Here is a 27,601-nt window from a genome sequence, read left to right as displayed (position 1 = left end):
ATTCCACTGAATTTAGACTTACACGCTCTAGTCTAGATCTCTAAAGCGATCAACTGCAGCTGTATCTCTCTGCTAATGATCTGTTGTTTAGAAGCCGAACGTTTGGCTGGAGGTCTGAGCTTAGCTTGGGTCACTAAACCAAGGAACAAAGATCAATTCATGCTAATCTCACACCAGCAGGTGGAAACATACACTGACATGTTATGTGTAAGCAAGCACATGCATTCACAGTCACACACACATGCACACGCTCATGAATGTGATGTTTTATGTCAGGACGAACTCCCATCATACTACAAAAAATGCTTTTCTTACTTAGTATTTTTGTCTTGTTTCCAGTCCAAATATATATTAAAAAATCTTAAGTCAAGATGCATTTACTAAAGTAGTAAAATGGCTGAAGATATTATGTCTTGTCTTTTGAAAAAAAAAAAAAAAAATCTACATGCAAAATGATCTGCCAATGGGGTAAGAAAAATAATCTTGTTTCTGTTTAAATTAAGATTATTTTTAAGTAAGAAAAGCATTCTGGGTGAACTATTCTGCCCTGCAAATGCAAAATGCAGTAACTACAAATCATGACACATGCGTTTGGTTTAGCTCTACTCAGAACGGATTCTAAAATTCAAATCAAATCAGTCCAAACTCTTTAAAATCAGTTCCTGCATTTTTCTTTGTAGGGGAATATTTCATAACATTTCATAACAAGTTATTTCCTTTATGAAGCTGTTTTCCACTACGTAGGTTCGCACAATGAAAGTTTTTCAGGTTTTATTATTGTAGGGTCATTCGGTCACCATAAGGAAAGACAAACAGAATATAAATGCCCACACACACACACACACACACACACGCACATGACACGCACACACGCTTGTATTATGGTAGGGACTTTCCATTTTATAAGGAGCTAATGGCATTTTCTGACCCATAAACCTGAACCCTCACACGATGCATTATGTAGTTTTACATTTATGTTTCATCAAAGGGGACCTATTATGCCCATTTACAAAGACTTGATTTCATTTTTGGGCTCTACTAGAATAGATTTTAGAATAGGCTTGAATGTTCAAACTATTATACATTATTTTTCACATATTTGACATTGTTGCAGCACCTCTCTTCCCAGTCTGCCAGTAACACTCTGTTTAGTTCCTGTCTCTATGAAGCCCCTCCTTCAAAACAGGGCAATGTGATTGGTCAGCTGGACCAGTGTGTTGTGATTGGTCAACCACTCAGAGCATGTTTGGGATATGTCCCGCCCCTTATCATAACCACGAGTGTCACACACTACTAACTCAACTCAACCAGGCCCGGCCCAATTTTTTTGTATGCCTTAAATGAGGAATATTGTGATGTTTCAGGGAGTTCAGAAACAGTGACACTGAAATAGAGAAAATCACCCTTTGGAGAGCTTCATGCTCAAACAGCAACATTACACACTAAAGAAAGCTGAAAATATAAAAAAGCATAAAAGTAACCCTTTAAGACATTATAAGCAACTTCCTCATGGGGATTTTTCAGGGTCTGTTTCCCACAGTTTAGCTGATTTTAGGTTTTTACTATCCTTAGAGCAGATATTTGGTCCAAACTTGACCCACACACAGAGTTAGATAGTTCGTACCCAGATAGTTTGGACTGGCTCGTCTCTCCGTGATGTTGATAGCTGTGGCTCCGGGAGGGATGTCCAGGATTTTGTGGTAACCCAGAGGAAAGCTCGTGTTCAGGAAACTTCCTGTGATTCTCTCGCAGGTGCCGTCTTCACCGCCACACACACCACAGCGATCCCGAACCAAGCCTGAGCCCAACACACCGTCACAGCCCTCACTCTGACAGAGGAAAGAGGCTTTTCATTAATAATAACGTAAGATATGAATACATGAAGATGACAAGATCAGACAACATCAGATTTTATCCTTGCGAAAAAGAAGGATAGAATTAAGGATGTGCTTTATTGTACTGAATGTGCACTTGTATTGTCCTTCAAATCTTAAAAATATAGTTTAAAAAAAAATTAATTACAGAAAATTATTATAACTTCACCATTATAAATGTGTAATTGTAAATATAGGCAAATAATTAAATACATGAAATACAAGCTCCAATAGAAATGACAAACTGTATTTTAGTTGATCATAAATGCTTGTCAGTGTATTCAGCAGTACACGTTAACCATATTTCAAAATAAATATGATATAACATATAAAGATGTACTTAAATGGGACAAAAAAGCACTATAAATTTAAGCTATAACACATTTTCATGTAATTGTAAATTACATGCAATTAAGTTTCCGAAAATATTACATTCAACATGCTTTCTTTTAAAGTATACTGTTTCTTTTTAAAACTATGCTAAAGTGTAATTCTTTTTCACAAGGTTAGATCTACATATCTCACAATTCCAAGATTTGGCAGATTTAGACTTTGAATTGAATCTCTGAGGAGACTGATCTCTGACCGGTGATGATGTTACTATCATTTCTGTGCATGTTTTCTCACCAGACAGCGTCCTCCCACACACACATCATTGGGTGTGTTGTTTGCGCACGGCGTTCCATCTCGTACCCTCTCCGCCTGCCGCACGTAGAAGCGGTACCCGACCGGCCGACAGGTCAACTCGCACTGCTGCTCGAGACCCACTACAGAGGAAAACACAGACAAAAACGTTACTTCACATTAGATTTATTACGTTATAACAGTTTTTCCTTATACTTCACATAGCTATTGTACTTTATTAGGTGTCAGTCTTTGTATAAGACAATGATGTTTATGACATTAATATTTATGACATTAATAACTCACAGCTCCAAAGCCAAAACAATCCATTTATTGAACATAAGCTGCAAAAATAAGCCATTCAGCCACAGTATTGGAGCCACAACCACAAGCTTATTTACATATGAATGTGTACATACAGTGCTATGCATAAGTTTAGACACCCATGCTAAAGTTGACTAAAAAGAGGAATAAAAAATAATCTTTTGGAAATTGAACTTAATGCCTTAATTAAAAAAATTAGGAAAAATCCAACCTTTAAGGACACCAATTTTCTTTGTGAATGAATAATGTATAGTAAATAAATAAATGTTCTTCCTTGAAATACAGGGTGCATAAGTTTGGACACCCCTATGTTAAATTCCCATAGAGGCAGGCAGATTTTTATTTTTAAAGGCCAGTTACTTCATGGATCCAGGATACTATGCATCCTGATAAAGTTCTCTTGGCCTTTGGAATTAAAATAGCCCCACATCATCACATAGCCTTCACCATACCTAGAGATTGGCATGGGGTACTTTCCATAAGATCATCTCTCAATGCAAATCAAACCAGCTATTAGGCTAACTGAAATAAAACCATGCCAATCTCTAGGTATGGTGAAGGCTATGTGATGATGTGGGGCTATTTTAATTCCAAAGGCCAAGAGAACTTTATCAGGATGCATAGTATCCTGGATCCATGAAGTAACTGGCCTTTAAAAATAAAAATCTGCCTGTCTCTATGGGAATTTAACATAGTGGTGTCCAAACTTATGCACCCTGTATTTTAAGGAAGAACATTTATTTATTTTACGATACATTATTCATTCACAAAGAAAATTGGTGTCCTTAAAGGTTGGATTTTTCCTAATTTTTTAAATGAAGGCATTAAGTTCAATTTCCAAAAGATGATTTTTTATTGCTCTTTTTAGTCAACTTTAGCATGGGTGTATAAACTTATGCATTTAGACACATGAGTCACATGAGTGGATGTCAGTGTTGTAATTGTTAACTAAAACTATTAAAAATGGTTAATTATTTAATTGAAATTAAGCTGAAATAAAACAAAAAAACAAATATTCGATTAACAAACTTCAACAGAAATTAGAAATGTTGCATATGTTGAAGTCCTAAAATTACTATAAATAACACTGAACTAAACAGAAATATATATATATATATAAAAGTGAGAAAAGCACATAACTGCTATTTCAAAATATGAATAACCGACTATAATCATATAAATGATATAAAAATAACGCTGATGGACGTAAACAGTTAATAAACCGTTCCATGAAAAAGTACAATATGGCTACTTTCATAAATGCTTAATCATCATGGATCCTTCTGCCCTCATGAATGAAACCCTTTCTGAAAACTGCTTGTTTTTTTCCGTTGTATCTGTCCTCTTTATGAACCTAGTTAAATCCCTCGGGTGCGGATGCAAGATGCTTCAGTCTCTCTCTTTCACAAACACAACGCAGTCCTGAACTATTAATTACAGCCAATCAATGCCATGATCAAAACCTCCATCACAAACACAGGAAACAGTCATTATTACTGGTGTTTACTAACACAAATATAACACATACTTGAAACTTGACAATTAAGGATTGTATCTGTTTATCACAATTATAACATGTCCTGATACCTCCTGGCTTTGTGACTGTGGGAACCCTGTGAATATCATACAGACTTCAGCTCCATTGATTTGGACAAGTAACCACCAAGTAAAACGCCAGTGCATGCAAGCATAGTTAGAAACTACAACTTCAGCATCAGCTGAACAAAACAGGCACAAGCTTATCAGTCCATCCTTAAAGGTCATTGATCTGTTTTTTGCCCTCAAATCTCCTTTTCTATTTTCCGTCTCAGCTGGCTGACGGTCCGTTCACTTGATGCACACAAAGAGCACTTTCATTATCTGGCTAAATCAAATCAGATTGGCTGATGTTTGCCAGTAATAACACACAGGGTTTTTGTCAATCTGCACCGTAATAAAGATAAATAAATAAAATCAGTAAAAGAAAAATGTACTAGAAGTATTCTGCCAGGACATTATTCGTTAAACAAAATCAAGTCCCACCCTACATTTATACCAGAACAGCCGTTTTACTCAGATATACATTACAATAGGAAAAAAAAAAAAGAATATCGCAACTTTCAACCTAAAACACAATACAATTCAATGTGTCATTCAAAATATATGGGGGAAACACCTGTGAAAAATGCATATGGAAAATTCCTCCGTATTAACACAGACTTTTCCTATAACAAAGTTGTGTTTACTTGGCTGGAGTTGATTCAATGAATAACTATAGACTTGACAAAGTTTAGTAAGTTACATCAAGGGCCAGATTAACTAACAGCTTGCTCTTTTGGCATTAAAAACTATTTCAGGTTATGACTATAACCATTGCTTCCTATCAAGGGAACTCATGCTGAAGTGGAAGTAGTGATGCTATGTCAGGGCAAAGCAGCGTCTCGTTCCCTCGAAAGGGGACGTCTCAGGTTACGACTGTGACCATTGTTCCCTGAGAAGGGAATGAGACGCTGCGTAGCCCTGACATAGCGTCACTACTTCCAACGCAGCGCAAGTTCCCTTGAAAGTGAACCAGTGGCGATTCTAGGGGGTGGCCTGGGGTGGCCGGGGCCACCCCTGAAAGCTCATTGGCCACCCCTGTGGCCACCCCAGATCTGATAGGTAGTTGGTCAAGTTCGTCAACACAAGAAATGAGAAATGTTGTCAATCAATGATGACAGCTGATCAACTGATTTAGGGCCAGTTTACATTTTTTAACTAACACAGTAACGGTCAAACTGAGACTTTGAGAGCTGATTTCTGCTCAGCAGACGTTTGGCCATGCAGGTCAGGTGACTTATGAGATGAAAGTACGTGCGCTGCACGGTGCACCTGCTGCTGCTAGTCCGTGAAACAAGAGGACGGTGACGGTCACACAGTTGCAACAATACAACAACAATAAAATCGCTGGAATCAGTCGATTGAGAGGTATGGTCGGGACCCAACGCAGCAGAGTGCGGCTCGGGAATATAGATCTGATGGCCGAGTGCGGGCACGGGCGGTAATGCACTCGTGTGTGTGCTGGTTGCGGGAGAGTAAAACGATTCGCGGGACTCCCGCAAAATAGAATTATCTATAAATTGAACATCTAAAAACAAATAAATTGTCATTCATCTGTTGCACAAAAGCAACAAGAACAACTAAAACAAAATAGAAACGATTTACAGGCCAGAGTCTCTATGTATAACATGTTTGCATTTGCAACAATGTAGCCAATCACAGACATATGTGTTGATTTCTTGAACGCAGTGGCCAATCAGAGACATTTAAGATAGAATCCCCTCACCGCTCAAAATGGACTTTTTGTTCAGTGCTGATTTCTGCATAGGCTACTGGCAAATCATCTGATTATAGCAAACAAAGTGTATATATTATGAAAGATTCATTATGCAGCCAGTTTCATTGATAATAACAGAGATTTGTGAGATCACGATGAACTGAGATGTCAGCTTTTTAGGAATTATTAAGGGAGAAATCCGTCCTGCGCAGGTCTCTAATGTAGACTTTAAAAAGTAAGTAAGAATCTAAGTAAGAATCTTTATTGTCAATGTATATCAAGTATACAATGAAATTGCAATGCTCTACGGCCAGTGCATAATACATATAAAAATTGTTAAAACAATAAATAAATATATAAAAAATATAAGACAGAATTTAAGAATATATAAGACAGAGACTACAGCTCACTCCATATTGTCCACATGTGTTATGAATTGAAAAACAAACGACTAACATTATATTTACATTAAAAGTAGCCTAGGCTGCAATCTAGTGTATGTGAACCTTTTTGCAGATAAACACAAGTGCATTTTCAGACAAGTTAATGGACAAGTTAATTGAGTAGCCTAAATCCTATTCCCACTACGGTAATTAATAACAGACTATAGTAAACACATTTCCTAAATAGGCCTGTGACTATATCTTACATTTTATGAAATAGTACCATTATTTAAAAATAAAGTTTGCACTTTGTTACTATTATTAAAATCCTCTATTGTTCATAAGAGTTTGAAGGTTTACATAACATTACTTTATAGTAGGCTATATATGGCCACCCCACTCTAGTTTTGTGTCCCATCTTGGCCACCCCAGTAAAAATGTCCTGGATACGCCACTGAAGTGAACTACTGTCAGGATTTACTAAAGACAAGTTGCTCTTGGTAGACTGTTTAGGTCATAATGGAAATCATCTGGCTGCGTCAGTTATTTAATTTGCCCATTATCAATAGATCCATCTGCACTTTTATGAACTGCCCAAGCAAACGCTCAACTCATGTACCGCTCACACTCACTGGGAAAACAAAGTCGCTCAAATCCCACTCCAACATGAAATTTATCTTTCTGTTTGTTATAACATCTAGAATAAGTGTCTCCGGAGGAAATATTACAGCTTCTCTCCCACTCTCACGCCTTTTTTAGTAAATCTGGCTCCAAATCTACGAAAGCGTTTTGCATGCAAATAAACTTCTTCAAAAAAAATCTTCACAAGCAGAATCATATATTTCACGGCATTTTCTCTGAGGAAGTTATTTTTGGTCGTTACACATTTTCTGCTCATAAAGATGTGACATTATTGAAATACATTTATGCCGGTCTATTATTGTGCCATGATCTGATTTCAGATAACCCTGCCCCTAAACAGCACGTAAACACAAAACAAACTGTGGTTGGTTCCTTTACATGTCTGTCAGATTAGTCCTCTTCCAGTCTAAGTGGGAGGTTCTTATCCATAAAAGACTGGAATGTGGACCAGACTTTATGCTGATAGTCAAAGGTCGGGTTACGTGAGACTCTCGCTGTCTGTCTGTCTATCTGAATCAGCTGACACTGACAAAAGAGCGAGAGATTCCAAGCCCGTCTTTTCCCATTCCGTCACAGTTATCTTTGAGAGATTATGGTGGAGACAATGGGAGAGAGAGAGAAACAGAGACAGACAGAGAGAAAAATGCACAAGAAATAAAAGTAAAAAAAAAAAGCTATAAAAAGTGGACAAAAAGGTAAATTTTAAAGAGGGGCAAAAGCTAAAGTGTAGAAGATTTATCTTCATCTCACTCTTTTTCTTGCTCTGTCTCTCTCTCACTCTCTCTCTCTCTCTCTCTCTGGTGTGCAGACAGTGGAGTCTATTCAGACTAAATATACTTCCCCACTATCTCTGTCTCTAAACAAACTCAGAGAGAGAACCAGTGCACGAGACAGGAAGACAAGAGAAAGAAAGAACAGCACAGGATGAGAGAGGAATCTGTTCAGGGAAAGAGGGATATACAGAAAGACCAAAAGAAAGAAATGGAATGCCAGAAGAAGAGTGTGTGCGCGAGACACAGTGACCCTGAAAACGGGACATTTAAGCCTCACTCACACTGAAAAAAATAGCAACATCTAAATTAACAAGCTTTATTCAAGTCAAAAATATTATTTAACATCACAGAATCAACCTAAATACATTAATTTATGCAAACAAAATTAATTTTATTGGTTTAAATCAGGTAGAAATGGGTAGAAGGTAGAATTTATGTCAACTAACTCTGATTCATTTGCAACTACATGTCACACGTCGTGGCCTAATGGTTGCAGAGTCGGACTTGTAATCCAAAGGTAATGGGTTCGATTCTCAACACCAGCAGGAAACGACTGAGGTGCAATTGAGCAATGCAGCTAATCCCCCAATCACTCTCCGGGCGCCGCAGTTAATGGCTGCTCTGGGTGTGTGTGTACTTGTAGTGTGTGTGTGTGTGTGTTCACTACTCACTGCTCCTAATGTGTGTGGACTAACTTAAATACAGAGGACAAATTCTGAGTATGGGTTGCCATGCTTGGCCTTCACTTCACTTAAAGTAGGGTAGGGTTCAGGTTAGTAGAATAAGTTTATATGTACTTGCAAAGTTACTGATAGTCAGAAATGTCTGTTGAAAAAGAAGAAAAATGTCTGTTGACATTTTCTAGAATATCTGTTGTGGAGCATCAAAATAAAGAGTTAGCAGATATTAAGCAGAGAGTCTACTAATACTCTATTACTGACAAGTTGACGTAGTTGCAAAATTACTTCTAGTTAATAGAATGTCTAAAGTGGACTATCGAAATAAAGGGCCCTATCATACACCCGGCGCAATGCGGTGCAATGCAAATGCGTTTGCATTTTGTTCCTTTTGTTCGCACATGGGCTGCTGGTCTGAAAACGAGATGTGTTCAGGCGGATTGTTGCTATTTTAAGGCAACTGAAATAGACTGAGCCATTGAACAAACAAAAACCTGGTCTAAAGTCAATGGTGCAATATTTTTTTTGTTATTTAAAGAGCATGTTATTAATATGCGCCTATAGGCGGGTCCACAACGTGCATACACTTTGTCCCGTAGATGTTCTGCTTGTGCTTTAACCTCGCGCACGAGCAGATCTGTTTCCTCGCTAGAGAAGCGTTCAGTTTTTCTGCTTGCAAATTCCAGCATGTAAATAGCGAATGCGCCATGGCGCGACGCAACTGGCTTTTAAGGGGAATGGGAGATGAGACTCTGATTGGTTTATTGCACGTTACGCCCAAAACACACCTATTACTCATTAAGAGAATAGGGACAACCCTTTTAGACCATGCGCCGGGAGCGCCGACCATTTTTCCCGTTGTTAAACCAGCAAAAGTGGATTCAGACACGCCCTCAGTGCACTTGTGCTGTGCGCTTTAGACCATGTGCTTTGATCGTTAAAATAGGGCCCATAGTGTTACCAAAACAATAAAATGCTACATTGAAATTGAAGAAAAAAACGTATTGTGCAATTGTAACGGAGGCCAGCTAGTAAGAGGTGTGCGAGTAAACCTCACTCCCCTGGCCTCAAGAGACGCACTGACGCTAGAGGCAGTGGTCTTCAGCGTCCTTGTTAGCGTACCTGCTTCCCATGTCAGAAACGCTAGTTTTGAATCCTGCTCGGAGCAGTGTAAGTAGAACCGAAGGGATGACGTTGGTGCCGTGACCCGGATGGGAGTGAGGTTTAGGGAGGTGAGTGTAATCCTGGGAGGAGGCCAGCTGGTAAGAGCTGTGCGAGTAAACCTCACTTCCCTAGCCTCAAGAGGTACACTAGAGTCTGTGGTCTTCAGTGGCATTGTTAGCGCACCCGTCTCCCATGCCTGAAACTTTGCTTCCGGTTGGAGCATTATGAGTAGAACGGAGTGGTTACACAATGTTGTGTTTGTGAATGAATTATAGATGTAAAACTTAGAAGTGCAATGTTTAGAAGTCCTAATAAACATTTAACAATTTATTTACTTTTCACTTAAAGTATGACAATTTGTACTGTATCAATTCTGAGATTTTATAAATCTCTGTACAAGTATTTATTGTTGTTAATACAGATATTTTACCAACAACTGCACATGTTTAGACAGTAAGAGTATGTTAACTGTGTTTAGGCATATTCATGTAAAATGTCTTTCTAATATTTTGCAAGCTTGTTTTTGCTCAAATAAAGGTAAATTAAAATAAAGTAAATGTAAGAATGTGTTGCGATTGGCTAAGCAAGAGTTGGTGGTGTGTGTTATACAATGAACCCTGGCCTATTCCTTACTGAAAAACCAAAAGAGACACATTTTCAGACATTTTGGATGTAAAAGCCGACAGAGTGGGCAGAGGTTATGCAAAGACGAGCCCAGATTTACTGATCAAAGGCAATTTGATCAAAAACACACACTCCTCATCCTACACAGACTTCTTGCGGTACGCAGCTATTAAAGGTTGTGTGCTCTTTACAGAAGGAAGACTCAGAGAGTCAGCATTAAGATTTCAGATAGATGACAGACTCCAGTGCAGTTCAGAATGAAATACTAGCTTACTACTTACAGAAAACTGACAAAGCACTAATTGAACCCATAGACATTTGCAAACTTTTCAAACAGTAGTATTCACTTGTGAAAAAGAAGCACACTTCGGCACACTAAAAAAGAGTAAAGCACTAACACATTTTTTGCTGTGCTTAAAACAAGCTGTTTTTCATAATATGTTAATCCAACAAGGGATCTGTGCCTCCAAATACAGAAAAAGAAAACTAATGGGACACAAAAGTGCACTATATTCCTGGCAAGCATCTACTGCAAATGTTTTATGTTATTGTATGCATACAGACATTTGCGTATATAAACTATGTGCTGTAAAAAGTAGTGAGTGTAGGAGGACCTTCAGGTGTAAGTGTGGTCGCAGAGAAAGAGCGTGTTAGTATGTTATTCTGATCATAGCCCACATGTCTCTCTCACTAACACAGCTGTTTCGCCATCTCCGTCTCTGCCATCCCTTCCTCGCTCTCTCTCTCTCTCTGGCCAGTCAAATGGCTGTCCTTCTCAACTCCCCTAAAACCTTGTTTACAATTTTCTCTCTGTGTCCCCACCCCCTGTCCCCTATCACACAGTTGTCACTTCTCACTAAACTCGTTTATTCAACACATCCAGCTCTCTAATAATCTCTGAGTTGGGTGGAGAGATTTTGGCAGCGGACAAATAAGACAGTGAGGGATTTGGAACAACGCAAGGAAAACGAAAGGAGGGAATGTTTAGTGAGAACTAAACGAGCGAGAGAACGAGAGAGTTTGGTTTCATGCACGCTCTCTTTCTCCTCGTTCACTTGGATCTTCCTCCATCTCTCCTTCAAGCTCTTACAGGGATAGGTCATCCAACATTTTCACCTTCCATCTTTCCAAACCCACATAACTTGTTTTCTTTCATAACAAAAACGAAGAAATTCTGAAGACTTTTACTGGTCATTTTTTTTACCTGGTGACATTATAACCCCACATTATATAACACATCTGATTGATATTTTATAAATTTTTTGGCAAATAAAAAGTATTTTAGTATAATTGTAAAAACGCCCAACTTCAGGTCGTGGTTCACGTGACTTTTTACTGTGAACGTAAGAATAACTTTTATATTCTTAGTAGTATTTCAAAATGAAGACTTAATGGACTGAAACAACTTAGGTTTGCATGATAATTTTTAGTAAAATCATATAAAATGTGAGTATCAAATATGATCCATCAGCCTTTTGAGGAATGTTTATTTGTTCATATCTCAATCATCATTGTATTGCATTGCATTATATGTTTTAAAACTGCAGAGTTTTTATCATAAAACGAAGCATTTAAATAACATCTTACTAAGACATACGTATTACTGGGAGATATAGAGTGACGACGATTGATATTTGTATGATTTTATCTAAGTACTGTATCTGCTATACTGTTATAAAGATTTAATTGATTTACATTACAATATATCAGAATTTCATCTTACTTTTTGGCCATATAAATATCAGCAAATGCAACAAATTGCATATTTTATAATAAAATTAATGTTTTTTTCTTTCTTGAGTATGAGCTCCATATTCTCATTATATCATACTATATATGAACCAATATTGTATTTTGTCTAATGATCAAAGAAACGGATCCATTTATTAAAGAAAACTTTTTTTTTCATATGTCAGGCTTTACAGCAGGGTTTCTCAAACTCGGTCCTGGGGGGCCACTGTCCTGCACAGTTTAGCTCCAACCCTGATCAAACACACCTGAGCAAGCTATTCAATGTCTTCAGGATCACTAGAAACTCACAGCTAGGTGTGCTTGATCAGGGTTGGAGCTAAACTGTGCAGGACAGTGGCCCTCCAGGACCGAGTTTGAGAAACCCTGCTTTACAGGGTTAAATTAAATAATAAATAATTAGAAGTTCCCTATCAGTCGGTCACTCTCTACGTACGTCATGACCGACGAATAGAAATCTCACTAGAGAGGCCAATCTACTTCGAGTGAAACTAAATGAGCCAATGCACATTGGCGTGCAATCATTTGCATCAGCTGTTCAGTGATGCAGCACGGGTATATAATGAGCAGCAGGTGTGATTGATTGCACTTCTGCTTTTTTGCGTCGGAGCTGAACACAATGCTGTTTTCTCTACTAAGAATGTTACGAGCATGCTTTCAACAGGACCTCTCCAGTCTGGTGCGGGCGATACAGCGCGGCAGTGTGGGCGATCTCTCTCTCTCTCTCTCTCTCTCTCTCTCTCTCTCTCTCTCTCTCTCTCTCTCTCTCTCTCTCTCTTTCTGTCTTTTTTGTTTTCAAATTTGAGCAAAACAAAAAAGCTGTTTTTACAGCTGGTAAGGTGCACCGTGAGAGCGCTGAAAGGCTGTTCTTCCGGCTGGTAAGATCGCCAGCGAGAGAGACAGCGCATGACAGGTGCACATTCCTGTCTGTGTTTGCTGTGATCGTTCCCCTGCGTGCTTCAGCACCAAGGAGAGCAGTCCCTAAAAGAGCTTACACGGGAAGATCGCGTCTTTTTAAAGATGTCACTCTACCTGTGTGTTTCTGGATGCAGTCGTTACCTGGGATCACAGGATGGTCACAAGCGCTGTATCGCGTGTCTGGGCCTCGAACATGCTGAGGCAGCGTTCGTGGATGAGTCACCCATTGTGGGAAGATGATCATCTCGGAGATTCAGTCAAGACTCTCATTCCTGCAAAGGGGTGGAGTCCCTGCTCCACTGCCGCGATCTAACCCTCCACAGAGGGTTACTTCAGGCAGTGGTGCAGGTCACCTGAGGGTTACGGTGAGTGCGCTTCCTTCGGGGAACCAACCCCCAGGAACCCTGCTGGACCATCCACGAGGTGTGTACCAGTCGTTTCCTTCTGTGCTCCCCATGATGAACAGATGTCAATCGCTGCATCGGAGGGTGGGTCAGACTTCTCTGAAAATGACGATTCGGCGCCACTGCCCCCTTTGGGAGTGACAGCGGTGCCCGAGTCGGACTCGGAGATGATGGCCATGCTTTCCCGGGCCGCCAACAGGATCGGGCTTGTGTGGAACCCTCTACCGTGTCCCGAGCCCTCGAGGCTGGACGATTGGTATCTCGGGGTGGCACACGCTGGTTCTCAGAAACCCACTCCGGTGCCTTTCTTCCCGGAGGTGCATGAGGAGCTTACTGGAGCATGGACGGCACCTTCTACTGCCAGAAGCCGTCCCGGTGGCTCCTTCTCCCTCACCACCCTCGATGCCGGGGCGGCTAAGGGTTACATGCGTATCCCACCAGTGGAGCGGGCCATTGCTAAGCAACTGTGCCCTAACTCCACTTGGCGCGGAGAACCGTGTCTCCCTTCCCGGGCCTGTAAGTACTCGTCAGACTTAACCGGCAAGGTTATGCATCCTCATGTTCGCATCCTCAACTATCTCGACGACTAGCTCATTACTGGCTCACACTCTCGAGATCAGTTATGCGAACACAGGGACCTCGTGCTCAGGCACCTCAGCCAGTTGGGTCTGCAGGTCAACTGGGAAAAGAGCAAACTCTCCCCCGTACAGAGGATCTCTTTTCTCGGTATGGAGTTAGATTCGGTCGCACAGACAGCGCGCCTCACAGAGTCGGTGCTGAACTGCTTAAATACGTTCAAAGGCTGAAATATTTTCAGAGGCTCCTGGGGCATATGGCAGCAGCGGTAACTCAGCTCAGGCTGCTACATATGAGACCGCTTCAGCACTGGCTGGAGTCCTGCGATCGGCGTGGCATCACGGCACTCATCGGGTGACAATCACACCGCCGTGCCGCCAGACCTTCAGCTCGTGGTCAGACCCCTCATTGCTGCGGACAGGAATGCCCTTGGAACAGGTGTCCAGGCATGCTGTGGTGTTCACAGATGCCTCTGCCACCGGCTGGGGTGCCACGTACAACGGGCATGCAATGTCAGGGGTGTGGACGGCCCCCAACTGCATTGGCACATCAACTGCCTCGAGTTGCTAGCAGTACGTCTCGCTCTGAGCCGCTTAAAAAGGCCGCTACAAGGCAGGGATGTGCTGGTCTGTACGGACAACACTGCGACCGTTGCGTACATCAACCGACAAGGTGGTCTACGCTGCCGTTGCACGTCGCAAGGGCCTTACCCCCTTGCCTTACCCCCGTGCTTTGATAGGGAACGTCTCGGTTACTTATGGTAACCCTCGTTCCCTGAAGGAGGGAAGGAAAATCGTACGTCCCGCTGCCACATCTGCCAGCAGCCATATCACCCTGTAGCCCAAGACTGGTTGCCCACTGAAGCTAAGCAGGGCTGAGCCTGGTTAGTACCTGGATGGGAGACCTCCTGAGAAAAATCAGGTTGCTGCTGGAAGAGGTGTTAGTGAGGCCAGCAGGGGGGGCTCACCCTGTGGTCTGTGTGGGTTCTAACGCCCCAGTGTAGTGACGGGAACACTATAATGTCAAAGAGCACCGTCCTTCGGATGAGACGTTAAACTGAGGTCCTGACTCTCTGTGGTCATTAAAAATCCCAGGATGTCCTTCGAAAAAGAGTAGGGGTGTAACCCCGGCATCCTGGCCAAATTTGCCCATTGGCCCCTGTCCATCATGGCCTCCTAATCATCCCCATATACTGATTGGCTTCATCACTGTCTCCTCTCTACCGATAAGCTGGTGTCCAAGTGGATGCATTACATTGGTGGTGGTTGAGCAGACTCCCCCCTTCCATATGTGAAGTGCTTTGAGGACCCAGAAAAGCGCTACATAAAGTAACGAATTATCATTATTATTATCTGCTGCGACCCACCGGGGCAGCCAGCTCATTGGTTCAGCTCCTCAGCAAAAAACTAAAGTGCAATCGCACCTTCTGCTCATTATATACCCGCACTCCGTGGCTGAACAGCTGATGCAAATCATTGCAAGCCAATGTGCATTGGCTCGTTTAGTTTCACTCGAAGGAGATTCACCTCTCTACTGAGATTCCTATTAGTCGGTCACAACGTACGTCTCCATTCCCTCCTTCAGGGAAAGAGAGTTACCATACGTAACCGAGACGTTTCAGAAAGTCACTGAGCCTCAATCATGAAACTTCTGTAAATATATCAGTAATTTGTATTCTGAGTATTCTGAGTAAGTATAGTCATTTGCAAGTAAAAGGGACCTTCCCGAAAACTCTCCCTCGGATTCACAAATGCTTTGTAAACATCAGATTTGTTAGTTAAATGTGTATGTTAATGAATTCCAATCATTCATAAATAGGTCTTATGACATGCAACCTCAATAGTTTAAGATCGCCTAGGTATACAAACAAACTCATGAAATATTATTATGTTGCATAGCGTTATCAAAATGCAGTCATCAGTTTGCCTAAAAGAACTTTCGGAGGTTTTATGCACCATTTACGTGTGGAAGGGGAACAGGGTTCGTGAAAATACGAAGACTTTCATAAATCCGAAAATTTACATCACACGGCTTTATGAACGATAAACACAGAATTTGTTCTGTTCGTGTTTCATGAATGAGGCCAAATAAGTCTGTACCATAAACAGTTGTAATTTGCATGCTTTTTGTGAGGAACAAACCAAAACGCAAGTAATTATTCACTAAAAATCTTCCCCTCCCGTGAAGCAGATCAGTCCGATTTGTTAAAAGACTAATTTCAAATGGATTTGTGAACTGATTAATAGAAAATATCCAACTATAGAGGAAAATTTGTTCCTGTATGGGACATTGCTGTTTCTCTCATGAATGCACCAAGGAAAACTAGAATGAGTGCCAATATTTTAAGTAAATTACTTTTTGTAATGACAGAATTACATTTTTCAATGAATATTTTTCTTAAGAATGTCCCTTAAAAACCCTGGGCACACTGAGAACAAGCCAAATCATACGCAGAACTGAACAGCAGCACCATGCAGTAACAATTACTGCACACACACACACACACACACACACACACACACACACACACACACACACACACACACACACACACACACACACACACACACACACACACACACACACACACACACACACACACACACACACACACACACACACACACACACACACACACACACACACACAATATCACAATCACATAATGATCTTTAGAGTTGAGCTGGCCAAAAAAATGATCTCCAAGGGACAACAAAACAAAAGCATGTGCACGCACACACACACCATACAGCCAAACCCCCAATGTCCTGTCCAACAATAGCTCACATAACTGCTGGAACCTACAAGAGTTTTACTTCTAATAAATCGGAGCACATTCTTGTACCTCCTAACCCACAGCACACATACACACACACACACACACACACACACACACACACACACACACACACACACACACACACACACACACAGTCCCAGTGTCGCCTCTTTCACAACAGCTCATGGCCTGAATACCCCTGAGTGCGTTTGTTTTGATTTCATTTCTACATAAAAGCAGTTTCAGAACACATTATAAACAGAGGGGTTGATGTCTGTCATTTCAGTGTAACTGAATTCTTACACAGAACTCTTCCTGATACCGAACCCTGTGGGATAATCAGCACTGTCTCGACTGGACTCAACTTTGTCCAGTATTGAACCATGTCTGATGCTGAGCTCTGCATGCTGCTTAGCCCTGTCCCATACTGAACTGTGTCTGATACTGGACCCTGTTCAATAGTGAACTTTCTACAATACTGAACTCTGTCTGATAAAGATTTTGTAGAAATCTCATCATCATAAAAATTCAAATCTGTGCTTTCACCTTCCTTTAATCCCTCCCTATTCTAGATTATGATACTCTAAGCAATGTCTGAAACCTTGTATTTTAAGCACTTGTGGTTTTTTGCCTCTTCACGATGAATCGCTTGCTGTATTCCTCATTTGTAAGTCGCTTTGGATAAAAGCGTCTGCAAAATGAATAAATGTAAATGTAAGTGTAGAAAAGTGAACTACATCTGATACTGAATTCCATCCATACGTCCTACGTCTGCTCTGTGCTGCCACACTTTTCAATCTTAAGCTTCCAGCTCTATCTTCGGCTATGTCTACACTAAGCCAGATACATTTGCAAACGCATCCTTTTATCTATGTTTTGGTCTTCCATCCACACTGAGACAATGTTTTTGCTCTGCTATTTCCAATCGCTGTCCAATTGCGTTTTGTGGGCCGTTTCCACAACACTGTTTTCAACTATGCAAACTTTTGAAAGTCTCTGTGTAAACTACAAAACGTGAATTTATGAAAACGGTGACGTAATGTGCATATTTTTTCTTGAAGTTGAAAATCAAGTTTTTAATGTTGTTTATATGTCTATGTGGTGTTTTTAATATGCTTTAAGACATAAGTCAACACCATTGCTGAGTATTTTCTCCTTAAAACTGCAGTTTGAAATCGCTGGTGTTTCTGACGTCACAAACTACCTTGTAACCAATCAGATCAACGTGCCGGCAGGCTTTAGCAGGGCTGGATTTCCCGAAACCTTCTTAAGGCTACGTCATTTTTAAGTTGTACCTTAAGCTGTGCCTTATCGTTAATACATGTTTCCCGAAACGTTCTTAGTTAAGTATACCTTCTGTAAGTCAAACCTTCGGAAGGTTGGTCTGGACTACTCTTAGCTTTACCTTATCACTGTTGACCGTCTATACGAATATAATTCTGAAGTTGTAATACACCCAGTGTTCAATTACACAAATTCAAGTGTTTTCATGCAAAGAATAAAATTGTCATTGCACTGATATGGAAGTAAAATAATGTCAAATGTTTTTGAAACAAAAAGCCTGTTGAATTGCACTACTTGAAAAAAATAGGCATTGCATTAACCATGCTTGCATTTTAATGCATTGTATTTTTAGGGCTTGCATTTTTATGGGCTGAAATTCAACATGGTTGAATATTTAAGCTGTGAATATTTCAATTAAAAACATTTCAAACACATTTTCATTATTAAAAATTCAATAATCCATATTCACCTTTCATATTTCACTTCCAAAATATTCAAACTGTTTAAAAATACAACCTATAATATTCAACAGGCAATTTTCGGTCCATTTTATTTCGCTTTGCAAAATTCGCTTCCACAAATTCAGTGGTTCAAATTCGACAGTAAATTCAACGGAACTGCAGGAAAAGCAATAGATTACCGAAATACTCTCCATCTGCTGTTAGTCAACCTCACCAGCAGGGGGTGCAAAAGCGCTTGTTGTTGACGAAGACAGAGCAACTATATATATATATATATATACTGTAGAGAGAGAGAGAGAGAAAAGAGAAGAGAAAGTGTTAGTATTGATCAAGTGTTGATTTTATGCCAGTATATCACGAAATGCTCAGCATGAAACTTTGCGCATTACGTTCATATTATTAGTCCATCTAGCCTATATAGTAGCCTACAGCCTACATCCCCAATAAGGTGCGAGTTTGGTCTTTTATATCACTGTATTAGTCCATAAACTACGTTAAGCGTTTTGTCCCGACAGAAGGGGAATCCTCGAGTGTGAGGTATTGAGGGAAACCGATTATAATCCTGTTCATGTAGAGAAAGCTGATGACATGTAGGCTACACAGGGAAAGTAACAATGAAGTTATTGAATGAAACATAAACACAGCTTTTGTGTCTTTATCATCTTTTCCGCATATATACTGACACAGCTCATTTTCATTTTATGAATGAATGGCTTGCTCTAACTGTTGCTCTGTCTTCGTCAACAACAAGCGCTTTTGCACCCCCTGCTGGTGAGGTTGACTAACAGCAGATGGAGAGTATCTCGGTAATCTATTGCTTTTCCTGCAGTTCCGTTGAATTTACTGTCGAATTTGAACCACTGAATTTGTGGAAGCGAATTTTGCAAAGCGAAATAAAATGGACCGAAAATTGCCTGTTGAATATTATAGGTTGTATTTTTAAACAGTTTGAATATTTTGGAAGTGAAATATGAAAGGTGAATATGGATTATTGAATTTTTAATAATGAAAATGTGTTTGAAATGTTTTTAATTGAAATATTCACAGCTTAAATATTCAACCATGTTGAATTTCAGCCCATAAAAATGCAAGCCCTAAAAATACAATGCATTAAAATGCAAGCATGGTTAATGCAATGCCTATTTTTTTTCAAGTAGTGCAATTCAACAGGCTTTTTGTTTCAAAAACATTTGACATTATTTTACTTCCATACACTGATTGCTGTTAGCTTTTTAATTATATTATCCAAAGGTACATCAGCTGGCAAACCATTAGGCAGTAAAGGCTTAGGAGTCTATTTAAAAGGAATGATTGAGGTGGGGAGTTTGCTCAAACTATAGCAGCGATACAGCGATTAGTTGTGCTAAAAGACGCCGCCGTCCACGGACTCCTTTCAAAGGCCAGTGAAAGCGTACGCAGTTAAGCCCTATTCGGATGGTAATTGTTTCTCATGGGGTCGTACGGTATTTTCAACATTTAGGTTAGTCTGTGATTTTATTGCCGTACGAATCCAGAATGTCAGTGTTTTTCTTCCACCACCCGCGTAAAAATCCCCGGCCAAATTACCTACTGTTTTTTGACAAACACCATGGTCGTGTAATTTAATTGTCATCCGAATCCACATCTCTAAGTGTACAAGAAGAGATCGCTTCAATTTCACTGTTTAAATCTTTTTTGGTCACTGCCGAGCACCTTACATGTCATAACTGTTGCGCTTCACTGTAATTTGCATGCATTTTAAAGATGAACACTTTTATTACTGAAATGCTGGAAAGTTTTTACAAGAACAATATTTCATCACAGCTCCACCTCAGTATACAAAAAATAGAAAGAAAAAATAACATAAACAGTTGTAATGGGCCGTTATTGTGGCAGCAATATATGATACAATTTTTAAATATGTGCTAGGCTATTATAGTTTGAAATATTTTTTATAATATCACATTAATCCTAATAAATGCAATTTCCACTATTTCTGAAGTGCTTCATTTATAAAGTTCTCACATAACGCAGTGAAGCAGCCCCTGCATGAGTGAATAATTGATTCTCGAGCCATCGATATCAACAAATTCACCACCATCACCCCGGACAGCACCTGGTAACGTCGCAAGTAAGAAGGTATATCTTAAGCAGCTTCCTAAGGTATGGTTCGGGGAACACACCTAGAAATGGTATACCTTTAGTTAAGTCGTCGTAGCGCGGTGAGAGACAATGTTATCGGAAAATCCAGCCCTCTTAGCATGCTACGAAGACGCTCCCCGGACGGCACCGTCTTTTAGAACAACTATTCGCTGTATCGCTGCCATAGTTTGAGCAAACTCCCCACCACAATCATTCCCTTTAAATAGACTATTAAGCCTTTCATGGTTCGGCAGCTGATGTACCTTTGAATAATATAATTAAAGATCTAACAACAATCCGTATAATGACCATTTTATCCTTTGCATGAAAACACTTGAATTAGCCTAATTGAACACTGTCTGGATGTATTAAAACTTCAGAATTATATTCGTATAGACCTGCAACAGTGATAAGGTAAAGCTAAGAGTTTGACTTACAGAAGAACGTTTCGGGAAACACGTATTAACGATAAGGCACAGCTTAAGGTGTAACTTAAGAACGACGTAGCGCTAAGAAGGTTTCGGGAAACCCAGCCCAGATCATTAACAGCGAACTAGCAGGGGTGTCTCGAGAGAAGCCAGGTTATCCCGGTATATTTTTCTGTTGATATGAAAAATCGGGTCGATTTAGCAATATAGCGGGTGTATGGTGTATATTACGATGCTATGAGGAACTCTATGCCTTTCTCCACTGATGATTGTTAGAAGGCAGCTGCCTGATTCTGAGATGGCAAACGGGAACATGGTTTGTGTAACATTAGCAACACACCATTAGCTGTTTGATAATGTAGTCAAGAAAAGGCTAATCATATTAATTACCATTCTGCAGCGTTTACCTCAGTGAGTTGGCCGAGTGAATCTCTGAGCTGGTGTGAGTGAGTGGAGGCGGGGCTTATTAGCATATGTTACATGTGCATGTATTCTTGATTGATTTGTTTTATTTGTGTAATGATTTGTCTGTCCTCTAGGGGGCGGAAGTGTTCTTGTTATGTGTGTTCTTGTTTTATTAGGAACTGATTTCCTGCACATGTGAACCGTGTGAGTGAGGGATATAAGAAGCCTCGTTGCCATGTCTGGGCGGCGGGATTTTGGCGGCAGTCCTGCTCTCTTTTGTTGTTGTTTTGTTATTGCTAATTGTTTTTCCTATTTTATGTCATGGCTGTGGCGGTAACAGCATATTCACGGATCCACGTATACTAAATGAGGAAGGGGTGTAGAGTTACATTCAAAATATTTTAAGGCATGTAGAATTTATTTTTCACAGGAAAAAAACATTTAAATATGTCATTTTAGTGATCAAAGATGAGTTTTAAGAGATACAATTATTGACAACAGGGGGACTTTAACAAAGTGACTTTGCCAACTACTGGTCTGACAGCAGAATACAGTTTTTTAATCATTTTAGCGGATCTGTTTGAACGGGGATCGTTTTGACAACACTAGCGTCTGTAAGCGAAAACGCAAAGGAAAAACGTTTCAGTTTTTAGTACATCGTTGTCGTGTAAACGTACCCTGGAAATCGAGAGTTATCGCGAGAGCACAAGTTGAATTTGCTCAGCGAGTTACTCTGGCGTCGACTAATGATGCTCATTAAATATGCCCTTGTATCCGAGCTGCACCAATCACATCGGGTTATCTGATATAGGCGGGCAGATGACAACAGCGCTGTGACGTCGAAGTCATTAGTAAACATTGCAAGATGGCTATGGATGAACACCAGTTGTTTGAAAAGACTTTGGCCGCTACAATGAACAAATTAGACTTGGCTTTTTATCTAAAAGAGGAACAGAAGACGGCGCTCGAATCCTTCCTTTGCAAGAACGTTTTTGCTCTAATCTACCAGTTAGCTCTGCTGGTAGCTAAGCGTATGGGGCTATATTGTTGTGATTGGTCGTCGTGTTATCCAATTGCGTGCAGTGAGATTTTCAAATGCATGCTTGGTGCCGCCCCTCGAGCTGGCCGATTTTCATTACTCGATGCCAGACCATTAATCTTTCAGATTTGGGTCTGGATTTCCAGGCTAGTGTAAACGTACCCTTTCCATACAATAAATGGTAATGGAACCTGTATGTATTGTGCCAGGAGAATAGTGTAAGCACTTCACTATTTCTGGTCTCTCAGTATCATCATGAGCTTTTATTACATTTTACACTTGCATATGATTTTAGTGTTTTACTGATGTTTCAGTGTGGACAAGAAACTTCGGGAAAATGTGCGTGTGTGAAAATGCTAATGTAGAGGCAGAGCGTTTTTGAAACATATCCAGATTAATGTAGCATTCAAGAAATGCATTTGACTCACCCTTACCCTTAAACCACAAAGCACTATTTTACAGTGTCACACCTACATCTCTGTTCTAGCTTGTACTTTTCCAAGTCATTTAGGAAGTGTGTATTGGCCCAATTCATGTTACATAATCTCCTCGGGATGAATCACTTGTTCTGAGGCAATCCTTTTATAAGTCACTTTGGATAAAAGCATTTGCTAGACGAATACATCAATATCAGTTGAATTACCCTTAAACAAACATTAGACTGAATTGATCTGTAGTTCAAAGCAAACAATCTACAGCAATCTATCCAAAAATAAAATGTGCCAAACATCATATCTGCATTGTATTGTATATGATTTAAATTAGTTGATTATTTATTGTAATAGGATTAAAGCTGGCGCCCTACTTAGGTTTGGAGTAAATATCATGTAATCTCCTTTCTCCTTGTATAAAACTATTCCTTTAATGTCACACAAGCTTTTCCTCATCTATAAATGATTTACTGAATATGACTGAAAGCAGCTGCGAGATAAAGACTCTCCGAATCACGATAAGAAAAAGCTCAGTCATAAAAGATTCACAGATACAAACAAAACAGCAGCTGCAACAATTCATTAGCAGCACTTCATCAACAAATAACTTCAATGTTCAATGATCTAAATACAAGACTCAAGTTTCCAACTGAAGAATCTACCCGAACACAAAATTAAGGGTTCTTATCTCAAGATTTAACATTCTAAACTCAAGATTCAATACTTTAACTCAAGACTGTAAGATAGAAGTATCTAAACTCAGAATTCACAATTCTAAATTCAAGGCTCTTGAGGTTCTAAACTCAAGTTTGCAGGTAATAAACGAAAGATTCTAACTGAAGGTTTGGCCACACTTTAGTTTAGGGTCCAATTTTCACTATTAACTATTGCCTCAATAAACTCCTAATTGCTGCTTATTAATAGTTAGTAGGGTTGTTAAGTTTGGTTTTGGGTGGGATGTACAGGGTGGGCCATTTATATGGATACACCGTAATAACATGGGAATGGTTGGTGATATTAAAGTCCTGTTTGTGGCACATTAGTATATGTCATGGTCACCACCCATCTTGAGGAGTTCGCCCCCTCACATATACTAATGTGCCACAAACAGGACTTTAATATCACCAACCATTCCCATGTTATTACGGTGTATCCATATAAATGGCCCACCCTGTAGAATATGGTCATGCAGAATAAGGCATTAATATGTGCTTTATAAGTACTAATAAACAGCCAATATCCTAGTAATATGCAATATGTAATATGCATGCTAATAAGCAACTAGCTAATAGTGAGAATCGGACCCCAATCTAAAGTGTTGACCAAGATCTTAAGATCAAAAGTATAAATTCAAGATTCTAAACAATATTCAGGGTTCTAAACTCATTATTAAAGATTCTATATTCCGTATTTAAGATTCTAAATTCAAGGCTCTAAACTCAAGAATCAAGATTCTAAACTCAAGATTTAGTATTCTACACTCTGTATTCAAAATGGAAGATTCTAAACTCAAGATGAAGATTCTAAACTCATGATTGTAATTCAAAATTCTAGTATCTACACTCAAGATTGCAAACTCAAGTTTCAAAGTTATAAACTCAAGACTAGAGATTCTATCTGTAGATTCTAAACTCAGTAGTACGCATGATTCTAAAGTCAATTTCAAGGTTCTACACTAAAGATTCAAGATTCTAAACTCAAGATAATAGATTCTAAACTGAAGATTCAGGGTTCTAAACTCAAGAATCAAGATTCTATACTCAATATTTAAGACTGCACGGATCTAAACTGAAGATTTAAGGTTCAGTCCTAAATATTTGTGGTCATCTGTCAGAGAGGGCGTCCCGCACACCATAGTGGGCCAGACGGCTCTCTCTCCTCAGCAGTAGATTGAATGTCACTTCAGTAATGTCTGTCCTCACTTCCCCCTTTTTCAAGCCTCTCACTTACTATTCAGGCCTTTCTTCCTCCATTCAGGTCTTTCTCCTCTCATTCACAGACCCTTTCATCCCATCCATCCATCCATCCCGAACAGCAGCATTTTTCATTCGGTTGCTATGACTCCCTAACCTCTGTCCTCTCTGACTCCTCCTCCCTCATCCGATTTCCCCACTATAAGTCCCTCTTTTTCTTTCTCTCCTCTTTCTGTATTGTTGATTTATAGTCGTGGTCCGGTACGTGCACTCTGTCTCGGTGACTTTTATAAGGGTCCGTCACACATTCCTCTGTTTTTAACTCTGTGTTTCTCTTTAACTTCTCTTTCTCTATCCTTCTCTCTCACAAAGAAGCTTTGCTTGTACAGTAATACCCATGACCCCTGTGGTCACACCCCTCCTCCTTCCTTCATTCATTCTACATCTACTTTGTCTTCTTAAGGCTCAGGTCATTTACAGCCTCTCAAAAACGCCTTTATTCTTGCTTATCTGCTAGTTCTGAGCTTTCTGAGAATCACTGACTGTTTAAGGCCATGCCAGTCTAAACTGAATCTGTGCACATTTTTCACATTTTCTACGCTGATTGTGAAGAAAAATCGGCAGAATTAGTTTAGAAATGGCAAAACTTGTTGAACAGAACCGAAAATACTCCACCATGTTGATTTGGTAGATAAAACAGAAGTGTAATCAAAAACCAAAATTTTCTTTTTTCTTTTTTTGTAATTTGCAATCAGAATTTAGTTAATATTTTCAGTATAGAGTTATCAACATTTTTTCTCAACTTCTAAGCCATCTTCAAAAAACTTTCAAAAAAAATTAATTGCAAGATTGCCTTTGTGAAGCATTCATTGGTGCTTTATATTTTGGCAAAAAGGCTTAAGAAGGCAGCATTTGGGAACACGTTTTGTGTCTAAAGTGCAGCTAAATTGCCGTTCAATAGTTCAGTACTTTTTTTTTTTTGTTGAAAGAAATTGATACTTTTATTCAGCCAGGACACATCAAATTGCTGAAAAGTAACAGTAAAGTAATTTATAATGTTACAAAAGATGTCAGTAACATTTTATAATAAGTATACATTAATAAAGTATTTACAAATAATTTGCAAACTAAATAGTTTATAAACTGTAGTTAATACATTAATAGACTATATACTATATTCAGTTCATTCATTGTCGCTGTAATTAACAAATTAGTATTGTTTAATTAGCTCATAGAAAGAGTTAGATAATCTTTTGTTAAAAACTTATTAACTAAATAATTAAATAAATGCAGCCTTGATGAACATATGACCCTTCTTTGACAAAAAAAAAAAAAACGTAATGACCCCAAACTTTTGAACGGTAGTGCCTTAAAATCTTTTCTATGTAGCCAGCACACTAGGTTTTGGAACAGAGCTCATTTGTGACCCTAGGCTGAATAAATAAGCTTTCGATTGATGTATGGTTTGTTAGGATAGGACAACATTTGGCCGAGATACAACTATTAGAAAATCTGGAATCTGAGGGTGCAAGAAAATCTAAATATTGAGAAAATCGCCTTTAAAATTGTCCATTTCTGTTGGCGATTTTGCAGCATCCACTCACAAAAATGCATTTTTGATATATTTAAGGTAGGAAATTTACAACATATCTTCATGGATCATAATCTTTACTTATATCCTAATGATTTTTGGCATAAAAGAAAAATCCATCATTTTGACCCATACAATGTATTGTTGGCTATTGCCACAAATATACCCGTGAGACTTGTGACTGGTTTTGTGGTCCATGGTCACATTTGTACCTAACAACTTAACAGCAGAAGAACATGGTCTGATAGTGAGGTAAATGGAAAATGTGGTGTGAGTAGATGTCCAGTAAACTTGATAATTAAACAATAAACTCCAAATGCTGCTCCACAAGGTACGAAGCAGGGTAATATTCCACCACACCTCTGTTATTGCTTCTTTTTTCCCTTTATACCCCTTCAATTTCCGTTTCTAACCTTCTGTGAAAGGCTCCCAGTCATACACGCGTCCCATAAACTCTTGACTGTTGAACGCTGCACACTGCTCAGCCCTGGAGTTTACTGGAGCACCTGGACATGCCTGGAGGGAGAGAGAGAGACTTAAGTTATAGTGTCTCACTTCGACAAGCATGACAATGTGTGTGTGTGTGTGTGTGTGTGTGTGTGCATGCTTTGGGTAAAACTGTGACAGAGAGTGATACATTGGCTACCATATGGAAATAATGGTGAACCTGGAAACATTCCCATAAATCTCTAGAGAGGGAGAGACAGACGGAGGCCAATGTTTATGGAGTCAGAGAAAGCCAAGAGCCCTGAAGAAGACAACGCGAAATGACACACATTTTAAGGAATGAAAAACTGACAAAACTAATTGAGAATTAAAAAAACCTTTTTGAAAAATAAAGTTTGTCAAAACAAGAATTAAAAACTTTGTCTGAAAGATTAAAAATAAGCACTGAATTCCAATCTTCCAAATTATTAACAGAACCATTAACCCTATAAAGCCCATTGTATCATTTTTGATACACTAATTTCTAAGGCCTCAGCCAAAACTTTGCTGAAAAACCTGTTGCACACAATCTACTACATGCCTTCTGTCGTCTGATTGATAGTTTATACTTTTTTTTTGAAGTAAAAGGCTTTTTTGTATAATTGTAAAAACGCCCACCTTTAGGTCGTGATTTTT

The 27,601-nt window shown here is 39.4% G+C and overlaps 1 protein-coding gene across 2 annotated transcripts in view; it reads right to left on the bottom strand.

Moving 5' to 3' along the window:
- The window catches only part of adamtsl4 (ADAMTS-like 4), a 69,471-nt gene that overhangs the window by 19,475 nt on the left and 22,395 nt on the right, over positions 1–27,601 (bottom strand). For both annotated transcript variants that reach the window (XM_081389165.1, XM_081389164.1), the window contains exons 5-7: positions 26,893–26,995; positions 2,502–2,641; positions 1,625–1,829 (exon numbers count right to left, since the gene is read on the bottom strand). In XM_081389165.1, the coding sequence (XP_081245291.1) occupies positions 1,625–1,829; positions 2,502–2,641; positions 26,893–26,995 (448 nt within the window). The remainder of the gene's footprint in view (positions 1–1,624; positions 1,830–2,501; positions 2,642–26,892; positions 26,996–27,601) is intronic.

This window comes from Scardinius erythrophthalmus (assembly GCF_964197995.2).
Source record: "Scardinius erythrophthalmus genome assembly, chromosome: 16".
Lineage (NCBI taxonomy): Eukaryota > Metazoa > Chordata > Actinopteri > Cypriniformes > Leuciscidae > Scardinius > Scardinius erythrophthalmus.
The sequence above is the reverse complement of the archived record's forward strand: the minus strand, read 5'-3'. Positions and strand labels throughout refer to the sequence as shown.